At 46.6% G+C, this 12,212-nt stretch overlaps 1 protein-coding gene across 15 annotated transcripts in view; it reads left to right on the top strand.

The window, feature by feature from the left end:
* Positions 1–12,212, top strand: part of CARMIL1 (capping protein regulator and myosin 1 linker 1) — a 311,455-nt gene that overhangs the window by 118,689 nt on the left and 180,554 nt on the right. For all 15 annotated transcript variants that reach the window (XM_043590676.1, XM_043590670.1, XM_043590668.1 and 12 more), the window contains exons 4-5: positions 1,251–1,310; positions 11,087–11,208. In XM_043590676.1, the coding sequence (XP_043446611.1) occupies positions 1,251–1,310; positions 11,087–11,208 (182 nt within the window). The remainder of the gene's footprint in view (positions 1–1,250; positions 1,311–11,086; positions 11,209–12,212) is intronic.

Genomic DNA, 12,212 nt, shown 5'->3' with positions numbered 1-12,212 from the left:
GAGTGAATAATGAAAGAATACCTTTTCTACCTCTGGTCCTCAACACCGTACATCAAGAGATTTAACGGGAGATTCAGGGGTTCTGTGTTCTCAGCTTCATCCTGCCAGATGCAGTAAGGTACAGTACGGCACCAGGGGGGCAGAACTCAGGGTCTTGTGGGCTTGGTTATGGGTGGATGCTTCCCCCCTGGCGTTTCTGGTTTTAAGGGGAAGAGGTCAAGCAAACGGATCTAATGCAGTCCTGTCATCGGGTGCCGTGCGGCTGCTGTAGTCAGATGGAAGGCTGCAAAACGGGGGGAGAGATTTTTCCTGTTGTTCAGGAAAAATAGGAAAAATGTGGGACTGGAGATATATTGAAGAAAAAAGAAATGCTGATTACGGGAGAAGAGAGAAAGGGTCACCTGTTACTTGGGAAGGAAATAAATCATTGTTTATCTGCGCACAGAGAGACGTAGATGTTGACTCAACTCTGTGTGTTTCATTGAACCATGGTTTAAAATTCCTACATACTGTGTTTTTCTAAGTCCGTTCAAAATATGAATTTCTATGAGAGACGGTAGAGGGAGTATAACCCAGAGGGGAAAGGGTTTAGAAGGAAAAGAAAACCAACATTGTCTTTATCTCGATGGGACTTTCTGAGGCAACATTTTGAACTAGGAGAAAAGTGTATGTTTAGATGGCTCGCTTTATACGTTCATTTCTCAGTGAAGAAATGCTGGAGTGCAAGTGTGAGAACTTCCCCTTGACTTTGTCCTTGGATGAAATTTAAAAAGTCAGACTTGGACCTTCCTTTCAGCCTTTCAGTAAAGTGACCAATACTTACTCTGAATTAGGATAAATCAAGGTCATATCTTTTTTTGTTTGTTTGTGTTTTAATTTATTTATTTTGAGAGAGAGAGAGAGAGAGAGAGAGAGAGAGAGACCACGAGTGAGGGAAGGCGGGGATAGAAAGAGAGAGAAAGAATCCCAAGCAGGCTCTGCAGTGTCAGCACAGAGCCCGACGTGGGGCTTGATCCCATGAGCTGTGAGATCATGACCTGAGCTGAAACCGAGAGTCGGACGCTTCGCTCATTGAGCCACCCAGGTGCCCCAAGGTCATGTTAATTCATAAATGGAGATCTGAAACCAGCCTGCCTTCACAAGATGTCCAGTGCCTTGTTTTGTTCTTGGACTTTCTAATTGGAGCATTTTTACCTTGAATTATAGGTTTTGCACCCCTCATTCATTATGGGTCTTTATTTCAATTGCAGCTCGAGTTAACCTTCAGCTACTTGGAGATTCATGGTGTCAGCTGCGGCAGGCCCGCTCAGGTGAGTGCCACAACGGCTCCCTGGTCGCCCTGACTGCACGGCGGTGACCTGTCTCGAGTTCCCGAAACCGGGAACCCCCTGTTTTGGTTCCGGTGTTGAGATTCTCTTGAGATGATGTAGAAAAACAAGACGGGGGAAAATGGAAGTTTCTGAACGAGAGATCGCACAGGGGGCCGTGTGGGGAGGGTCTGGGATTTTGTTCTGGTAAAGAAAACACTTTCTCCGTAACTCGGTCTGAGAAGAACTAACTAGCTTTTATGTGAAACGTCAGAGTACTGTTCCTTAGAGATTCTGTACGACACGGTTTAGTAAAATCCCACAGCTCTTATATGGCACTGTCTGAGGTCTTTCTGGGAATATAGCGATCTAGGAATTCTTGGGGTCCTAATAAAATGTAGATTTTAAAAAATAGCTTTGTCGCGCTGTAATAAGTAATAAGCAGGGAACTGAAGTGTACGATTTGGTAAGTTCTGACGTATGCGTACCCAGGAACCCGTTAACCAAAATCAAGACAGCCGACTTAGTCCTCACCCCGTTGGCTCCTCGTACCCTCCCCCCGTAAACACTCACTCCTGCCCCCCGCCCCCCACCCGTCTGCGGGTGCCTGCCCCTTGCCGCCGGAGAAGAGTTCGCATTTTCTAACACTTTGTCTGAATGGCATCCTAGTGTGTGTACTCTTCATTGACCACCTTCTCTCTGCCTGTATAATTATTTGGGGATGGATTATACTTTGTTGCGTGTCTCCGTACTTCCTTCGTATTGTTGCAGCGTGTTCCGTTGTGTGGCTGTATTGCGGCCCTGTCCCCGTTCTCCCGGTGATGGACAGTTGGGTTGTTGACGTTGTTGGCCAAGTCAAGCTGCCACGAACCCCTATGCGTACAGCTCTGATTGGGCGTAGGCTTTTCCTTTCCCCCGGGTGGGTACTTAGGAACAGGGCGGCCGAACTGGAGGCTGGGTGCCCGTTTCCCTTTCTAAGAAGCTGCTGAACTGTTTCCCAAGGTGGCTGCACCATTTGACAGTGTCACCGACAGAGCGTGGGGCTTCAAGCCCCTCCACCCCCTCCTGGCCCTGGCACGGCCCGTGTGTTTCATTTTCGCCATTCCGGAAAGTATGTGGTGCTTTCCGATCGTAGTTTTAACTTACGTTTTTCTAACGCCTACAGATACTGAACATCTTTTGATCTGCCTGTTTGCCCATCATCCGTCTCCCTGTCCCAGTGTCCGTTTAAATGTTTGGCCATCTTTTAGAATTGAGTTGTTTGTTTTCTGATGAAGATTCCTTTTCTGCATTCTGAATACACATCCCTTATCAGATACCTGATTTATACATATTTTTTCTTAGTCTGAGCCCTGGCGTTTCATTTTCTTTGCAGTACTTTTCAAAGGGCACAAGTTTTAAATTTTGATGACGCCCAATTTGCCAGTATTCTCTTTTATGGATTGTGCTGGTGTCATTGAATAAGTCTTTGCTCAAACCGAGGTCACAGAATGTTCCATGTTTTTTGGAAGTGTTATAGCTTTATGTTATACATTTAGGTCTATGGTCCACTTTGAGATAGTTTCTGTATATAAAGCAACATATAGACCGACCTTTCTTTCTTCCTCTTTCTTTTTCTTTCTTTCTTTCTTTTTCTCTTTCTTTCTTTCTTTCTTTCTTTCTTTCTTTCTTTCTTTCCTGCTTTCTTTTTCTTTTTTCTCTTTCTTTCTTTCCTTTCTTTTCTTTCTTTCCTTCTTGCTTTTTCTCTTTTTTCTTTCTTTTTCTCTTTCTTTTCTTTCTTTCCTTCTTGCTTTCTTTTTCTTTCTTTCTTTCTTTCTTTCTTTCTTTCTTTCTTTCTTTCTTTCTTTCTTTCTCCTTCATTCCTTCTTTCTTTCCTTCCTCCCTTCTTCCCTTCCTTCCTTCCTTCCTTCCTTCCTTCCTTCCTTCTTTCCTTTCTTTCATCCTACCTGTAGGATATTCACTTGTCTGAAAGACCGTTATTTCTGCACTGAACTGGCTTTCACTTTTGTTGTTCATGTAAGTGTTGGTCTGTTTCTGGACTCTGAATCCCACCCCTCTGGTCTGTTGGTCTGTCTTTGTGCCACTGCCACACGGTCTTGATTACTATAGCTTTATAGTAAGACTCGCTCAGAGGGTGTCAGTCCTCCAAGATGGTTCTTCTTTATCAAAGTTGTGTAGTGATTCTGGGTCCTTTGCAATTCCCTGTGAATTTGAGACTCAGCTCACTTTCTACAGAAAAAGCTGCTGAGATGTTGATTGATATTATAATCAAGTTGGGGAGAATTGACATCTTAACAGTACGGAGTCCCTGACCCAAGAAAACTATGTATTTCTACACGTATTTAGGTCATCTTTAATTTCCATCAACAGTGTTTTACGTACATTTCAGTGTTACAGGTCTTACACATCTTTTGTCAGATTTATTCGCAAGTATTTTGTATTTTTTGATGCTATTATAAATACTATTGTTTTATTTTATTTTATTTTTTTTAAGATTTTTTTTTTCAACGTTTATTTATTTTTGGGACAGAGAGAGACAGAGCATGAACGGGGGAGGGGCAGAGAGAGAAGGAGACACAGAATCGGAAACAGGCTCCAGGCTCTGAGCCATCAGCCCAGAGCCCGACGAGGGGCTCGAACCCACGGACCGCGAGATCGTGACCTGGCTGAAGTCGGACGCTTAACCGACTGCGCCACCCAGGCGCCCCAATATTGTTTTAAATTCTGGTTCCTAATTGCTTCTTGCCAGTGTATAGACATACCACGATCTTCTGTCCTGCCACCTTTTTGCACTCACCTGTTGGCTCTAGTAGCTTTGGGTTTTTTTTAAGTAGGCTCTATGCCCAGCACAGAGCCCAGTGTGGGGCTTTGGACTCACGTCCCTGAGATCAAGACCTGAGCTGAGATCAAGAGTCGGATGCTTAACCGACTGAGCCACCCAGGCACCTCCATTCTAGTAGCTTTTAAAAATGGGTTTGATCATTTTCCCCATAGATGATGGTGTTGTTTGAGAATAAAGACAATTTCGCTTCTTCCTCTTGAAGTGTCGATGCCTTTTCTTTCTTTTTCTTGCCTTACTGCTGTTGGGAGACCTTCCTCGTGGGTCTCTTGCGCTCCTGCCTGTCTCACTGGGTACGCCGGGGATTCGTAGCTGTGACTTGCTCTCCACCCGGGCTGCTTCTCAGGACTGTGTCCCCTGCAAGCACCTGTGTGACATGGTGGCATGTTTCCCTTATGGACAAACAGCAGGCTTGCTTACTGTTCACTCTGAGAAGCGTAGGTTACCCAAGTTCAGAGGTTCCTTCCCTGTAAGCATCGCTGTGTGTGTGTGGGCATCTCCCGGAGCCCTCTGTGTTGCCCTGTGGGGCTTTGGGGTCAGGGAGAATCTGTGCGCACGTGGGACTCACGCCGTGTGCTATGCCGTGAATAAGAAAGTCACTTCTGTCTCACCCAGAGGTCTCCTGTCTCCTGCTGATGTTCACCAAATATCAGCAGGCTAACTTACTGGGTTCCAGGCAGGGTAAAATAAAATCTCGGCCCCTGCTAACTGGCCCCGCTGATACGTCCAGATCAGTGCTGAGCACGAGTGCTGGGATCAGACATCCTTGTTCTCTTCCCAACCTTGGAGGGAAAGTGTCCTTCTTCCACTAAGTGTGATGTTAGCTGTAGGTTTTTCATAGATGCCCTTTTTCTGGTTGAGAAGTTTCTCTTCTGTTCCAAGGTGGCTGAGACTTTCTTTTTCCTTTTTTTTTCAAGTTTTTTTTTTAATGTTTATTTATTTTTGAGAGAGAGACAGACAGACGCAGAGTGTGTGAGGGAGGGACAGAGAGAGGGAGACACAGAATCAGAAGCAGACTCCAGGCTCCGAGCTGTCATCACGGAGCCCGACGAGGGGCTCGAACCCACGGACTGCGAGATCATGACTCCGGCTGAAGTCGGATGGCTTAACCGAGCCACCCAGGTGACCCCGAGGTGGCCGAGGGTTTTTATCAGAAATTAATCTTGTGTTTTGTCAAAAAAAATGTTTTTTTCTCTATGATTGTGTTTTTCTTTTTCTTTTTAGTTTGTTTATGTGGTGAATTATATTGATTGATTTTCCGGATATTCATTCAACCTTTCATTCCTGGGATTAACCCTACTTGGTTATGGTGTATTATCCACTTTGTATTTTGATGGGTTCTATTTATGAAAATTTCGCAAGGAATCTTTGCATTTATGTTAATGACAGTGACTGTAGTTTTCTCTTTTTAAAACCAAGTTTTTGTCTGCTTTCTGTATTAGAGTGATCATGGACTCAGAACTAGTCCCTTCTCTTTGGACTTTTAGAAAAATCGAGAATAACCAACTCTTTAAATGTTTGGCTGAAAGTACCAGTGATGTTATCCGAGCCTGGAGTTTTTTCCTTGGGGAAGTTTTTTTAACTACAAATTCTGTTTCTTTAATAGATACAGATGCATTCATATGTTTCTTCTTAAGGGAGCTGTGGTGGTTTGACTCTTCTAAGAAATGTATCCATTTCATCTCCCTTGTCTGTTCGTGGTATCCCCTTGTTATGCTGTCAGTGTCCGTGGAATATCGTGGAATATCGTTCCTGGTGACCGTTTGATTCTCCTCCCTCCCTTCTGACCCCTGGCTCCCTGGCTAGAGGTTTATCAATTCTATAGATCTTCTCAAAGAACTTGCTTTCGGTTTTGTTGACTTTCTCTATTGATTTTGTTTCCTGTTTCATCGATGCCTACTCTGATCTTTATTGTTTCCTTCATTCTACTTTTTGCTTTAGTTTTTAAAACTATAAAGAAAATGCATGCGTGTTTGCGTGCGCCCACGCATGTGTGTGTAGTTATTGACAACAACTCCTAGAAAAAAGGGTCAGAATTGTCACTTTACGTTGATCGAGATTACATACAAATCCTTGGAACTTTTCCATGGTTCATCTGAGAGCAGCGTGTTATCCTGTGTGTTTAGCGTTCTCTAGAAACTGGAGTTGGGAAGAAGAATTACAGCACCATATGTTTGCCCAAATGGCAGCCATATGCAGGAGTGAACAATTGCTCACGAATGATGACATAAGCAGGGCCTTCCTGACGGTCCTAATTCAGGGATGTTTATGTTTATGGTGTCGGGGTTCTGATGGGAGCAGAAGGGCATTAACTGAAATGTTAATGCCAAGGTCATATTCAGAGTATGATGTGACTGTGGGACTTAATTATGAGAAAGGATGTGGATACAGCAAGGCCGATTTCCCTGTGCAGCTGCCAGCACTGGTCTGGCCTGGGGACGCAGGAAGTCGCTTCCCTCCAGTGTGTCTGGCATTCAAAGAGGCACGGAGTAGACAGTGGTCACCTCGGGCCCGTGGAGCCATTGTCACTGCGAGTGCCAGCGGAGGAGCCCTGCCGCCTAGCTCCCGTTCCGTGTGGGCCTTGCAGACGACGGCATAGCGGAACCGAGGGGCTCATGATGCTTGCCGGTCCTCAGAATCTCAGCTTTCGGAAATTTCTGTGGTTCTTTTGAGATGTAAATACTGATGCCTCCAGCATTACCTCTCTCCCTGTCACACTCCTCTGTGTACACATGCATGCACGCACATGCACACACGCACCCGTATCCATGTGCACTGTACACTCACACGCGCACATGTGTACTCACACACTTGTGCATGCACACACGTGTGCACACGCTTATGCAGTGTGCTCGTACACACTTATGCACGTATACACATATGCACACACTTAACGTACACATGCACACATACACGTGCATTCACACACTTATGCACACACTTATGCACTTAGGCACACACTTATGCACACATGTGCACACACTTGTGCACACACATGCACACGCTTATGCACACATGCACACACTTATGCACACACAGGCACACACTTATGCGCACACGCACACGCTTATGCACACGCTTATGCACACACACGCACACACTTATGCACACGCTTATGCACACACTTATGCACACACTTATGCACACATATGCACACACTTATGCACATGCTTATGCACACACGCATGCACACACACACACACACGCACGCACACACGACTATTGGGACTCAGGGTATCAGGGGTGGACATTTGATTGCCTTGTGTCGCAGAGGATGAAAGATGTACCCTGTGTCACCTCAGGAACCTCAACGTCTGGTTTCTCTAGTGCTCTGTAATGTAAAAACCGTAGGTTTTACAACTGGATGTGGCACTCACACTGTACCCTGGGTTAGGATGAGCTTTTCTTTTTTCTCTTTTTTTTTTTCCATTCTTTTTAACGTTCTTTGGGATTGGTTAGCTTTTTAAAAACATTTTTTTTTAACGTTTATTTATTTTTGAGACAGAGAGAGACAGAGCATGAACAGGGGAGGGGCAGAGAGAGAGAGGGAGACACAGAATCGCAAGCAGGCTCCAGGCTCTGAGCCATCAGCCCAGAGCCCGACGTGGGGCTCGAACTCACGGACCGCGAGATCGTGACCCGGGCTGAAGTCGGACGCTTAACCGACTGAGCCACCCAGGCGCCCCGGGATTGGTTAGCTTTTTATCATTATTTAGTTATAGTTTGTCAATTCAGATTAAATGCCCGGACGTTCACATTTCATCGTGTGTGAGTGAGGCAGAGCGCGTGTTACAGGGGGAGTGCGTGTTACTGGGGGACTGAAATGTGACATTTGCTGTTCTCTTCCTGGCCTTTGTGAAAATATGTGAGACTTTTATCCCGTTTTCCCCATCTCGTTGCCGGAGCACTTTCTCTGTGTTTAAGTTTTGTTGAAATTCTGTTTTCTGTTCGTGGTCAATACATTGAGACCCGCAGTTAGGTAGCTTCATAGGTATGGAATTTGGGGACTAGTTGTTGTACGACTGAAACACTTAGGATTTTTTAAAAATTGTAAAGTTAATTGTTTGCTGTGTCATAGGATGATTTTGGCAAACCACTCATGGCTGTTTCTGTTAGAAGAACGAAGAACTCTTCACAGATGCGTTGGCTGGCTTTTATGAAAAAGTGCTTGAGGTCGGGGCGTCTGGGTGGCACAGTCAGTTAAGCTTCTGGCTCTGGCTCAGGTCATGATCTCGCAATTCATGAGTTCGAGCCCCGTATCAGGCTCTGTGCTAGCGTGGAGCCTGCTTCAGATCCTCTGTGCCCCCCTCTCTCTCTGCCCCTCCCCTGTGCGCTTTCTCTCTCTCTCTCTCTCCCCCCCACTCCCTCCCTCCCTCAAAAAAAAAAAAGTGCTTCAGATTTATCCAGGTTGTTCTACTTAAAAAAGGAGGTGGGTGGGGTTGGAAACTTCTCCCAAGTAAGATACTAGCAGTTACATTATTATCTTAAACATACATTGGAGGTCGTGGATTATGTCCTGCTGGGTATCTAAGCCAGAACTGTTTCAAAGGCTTGATTTTTTTTTTTTCCGCAGCCGAAATCGGAGGGACAGAGGTATCTGAAAGGGAGTCCTTTGTCCTGGTGAAACGATTGGCTGTGTTAGCATCACCTCTGTCCCTCTGTGTCAGTCTTTATATGATCCAAAGGTGGCGACCTATTATGCAGGGCTGTGCACAGCTTTTATATCGGGGTGGATGTGAAGGCCTCCTTTCTTCCCCTCCAGACCTGTCACCTTCTTTTCTTCCCTGTCATTCTGTTCAGTCCCGTGCAATTAAGGATGATTAGGCGTTAAGAGTAAGCGGAGTTAGAAGACGCTAATTATTGATTGCTCACCCCCGAAGTGTGCACTGAATGGCTGCACTAGATGGGGAGAAAGCAGAAACGCCTTGTCGTGGAAAATCTCATTACCCACGGTGGTGGGGTGTTGGGGGTGGGCTGCAGAGCGTGGACCCCGTGGCTGCGTCCCAGGGTGTCTGGCTTTGTAAACCACGGGTACGCACAGATACGTGCACGTGGGACATCTGAGCCTAACTGCACAAAGCAGTTTGCTTCAGATGTTTCCTTGAGGTATCCTGGGGCCGAACAATAAGTGCCCGGCGGGGACAGCAAAGCTGGCCGCCCTTTTGGGGAGAAATCTTCCTTGGGTCACCTTCTAGAAGACATATGCATGAAAATTAGGATAAAAAAGGTTGGTTGGTTGGTTTGTTTATGTGGGCAGCCAACTCACTGCCACGGAGGCGGTACGTATTGACAGGTTCCTCTGGGGAGCTTGTGGAAAAGTGACATTTGAAGGTCTCAGGTCACTTAAGTCCTTCTCTTTGATCTCAGCATTTGGACACACAAATTGCACTGCTTTTCCTTTATTTTTTTTAAAAGCTTATTTATTTGGGATGCCTGGGTGGCTCAGTTGGTTAAGCGTCTGACTCCTGGTTTCGGCTCAGGTCACGATCTTACGGTTCATGGGTTCGAGCTCCGCATCGGGCTCTGTGCGAGAGCGCAGAGGCTGCTTGGGATTCTCTCTTTCTCTCTCTCTGTCCCTCCCCCACTCATGCTCTCTTTCTCTCGCTCAAAACGCGGGGCTCGATCTCACCTTGACCTGAGCCGAAATCAATAGTTGGACGCTCAACCGGCTGAGTCATCCACGTGCCCTCACGTGATTACTTTTAATTTAGCTAATTTGAGGACAGCCCCAAACAAATCTGAAAACTGCTTTGTTAATCTCATGGGCTAGTTGCACATTAAATGTAGTGTTCCCTCATCGTATTTTTGCACAAGGTAAGTACCAGCAGGAAGTAAATATGTGAGGATATTTTGATCCAAAGGGATTGCGTTTAACATGAATGTTTTTTTTGAGATCCAAGATAATGGTATTTTTAAAAAAGTGATTGAAGTTGATTCTTTTTATCTGAAATATGTCCATAAACAACCTGTTGCTCTTTGCGACCTGCCCATGTTTTCAGGTTGATTTATATTTATTTACCTAGCTGTACGACCTCAGCGTCAACATTTTTGGTGTAAGCTTTGGACATCTCTCAGCAGTTCACTGGAATGATTCTTTGCCTCACCCCGAACATGATTACCTTGTTCCCGTCACATAATCCTTTCCAACATTCTCTCTTCTTAGAAAAGTTGAAATGTTTGGGATGCCTGGATAGCTCAGTCGGTTAAGTGTCCGACTTCGGCTCAGGTCATGATCTCACAGTTTGTGGGTTTGAGCCCCGCGTCGGGCTCTGTGCTGACGGCTCAGAGCCTGGAGCCTATTTCGGATTCTGTGTCTCCCTCTCTCTCTGCCCCTCCCCTGCTCCTGCTCTGTCTCTCCCTGTCTCTCAAAAATAAGTAAACGTTAAAAAAAATTAAAAAACGAAAAAAAGTTGAAATGTTCCCAAGCCTTTGATTTTTCTTTCGCTACCAGGCAAAAGGTTTTAGCATTTCATTTAAACATCTCGTAAGGGGTCTAATTTTAAAAAATGTTTAAAAAGAAAAAGAGGTAACGATCAGCTTTCCCTCCCCTGCTCACTGGCGGAGGCATACTTCCTTACACTGGGCGGTAGGGATGGAGCAGACTTTGGAAGGCTGCGTCTCAAGACGAAACCAAAACTTAGGAGAAGTTGTGTGTGAGTGCGAACGGCCCGTCTCCCTCGCGTGTGTGCGTGTGGGGCGGGGGTCTGTTTGCATCTGTAGTTTCGCCTTTAGAGACACGTGCTTCAGTTTCTGGATGTTTCTGGACCTTTCTACCGTCTACCCAGGCACTTCCTTGGGTCTTCACTGAGGGTGTTATTTTAGGGAAGCGCTTCCGAAGAGGCTGGTACATGTCGGTGGGAATACGCGGTTTATCTGGTTTAAAGCTACAGACTCACGGCCTGGGACCCGGTGTTAAGCAGCGTCCGCCCGCTTCTTGCAGATGGTCGTGGAGACTGACAAGCACAGCATCTCCATGAGGATGGCGTCGCCCGACGACGTGAGCGAAGTGTTGGCTCACATCGGCACCTGCCTGCGGAGGATATTTCCTGGCCTCTCTCCAGTGTGAGTTCCCCGGGGCCGGGAGGGGTGGGGTGGAGGGTGGGGGGAGAGCGAGGACCTCCTGTCTGAGCCGGGAATGACAGCGGGGCTCCCTGTCGCCCCTGCCCTCGGGGCCTCCCCTCAGCATCCCTCTTCTCTTCGCCGTTAAATGGCGGACATGACGCTAACTCAAGCCGCTGTGTTTTGTCTGAGGTTCTCCAAGATTCCCTACTTTCAAGAGCTTGGGTGACAGAGGGTGTGGCCACCCTTTAACCTCTGCTCCTGAGGCTAAAGCAGAAACCTGTCTCGTAGAACTTGAGATTTACCCCAACGGGGTCAGTGAGATTTACCCCAACGGTTGGGGGGGGGGGGGTTCTGAGTGCTTTGCAGAAAGGCCTTGAGTCTAGTATTAACGAAGAGTGTGAGAGCCTTCATTTTCCTTGTTTTATTAATTAATTTATTATTATTTTTTGCCTGATCAGTAAGACAAAACTTAGAAAAGAAACAAAAATTAGCCTCTTTTTCATTTTCCTCTTAGTTTCCGGAAGCCCACGTCAGGGAAGTTAGTGACGTACTTGCGTCTCTGCACAGCCTCACGTTTCTTTGTTCACGTGCTTTTCATCAGGGTTATGCGCCCGGGTGACAGAGTCTGTCCTGAGGGAGCGTGTGGGGTGTTGGAAGGGAGGATGGAACGGCTGAGGTCAAAAGGCAGAAGGATCCTCGTGCCGGAAAGCTCCCTAAAGTGATAACCCGTAATGAAGATGCCTTCCAGCTGGAAGAGCTGGTTCAGAAGTTCTGGAAAATACCCCTCCCGGTGCTTGCTCTGTGCGCAGGCCGGGAGGCCTCGTGGGGACACGTCTAGGATGGTTCGCTGGGCACCTTGCTGGCAGGGAGCGGGAGGGAAATTTCAGGGACCTGCCCTTCACGGGACGCGCTCCCAGATGCTCTGCTTGTAAATTGACGCGACGCAGGAGAACCGAGCCTTGTGTCTTTCAAGCCTTTTGGGCACCTGCAGGTGGCTCGGGAGA

The sequence above is a fragment of the Prionailurus bengalensis genome, chromosome B2, assembly GCF_016509475.1.
Source record: "Prionailurus bengalensis isolate Pbe53 chromosome B2, Fcat_Pben_1.1_paternal_pri, whole genome shotgun sequence".
NCBI classification, from domain to species: domain Eukaryota; kingdom Metazoa; phylum Chordata; class Mammalia; order Carnivora; family Felidae; genus Prionailurus; species Prionailurus bengalensis.
The sequence above is the reverse complement of the archived record's forward strand: the minus strand, read 5'-3'. Positions and strand labels throughout refer to the sequence as shown.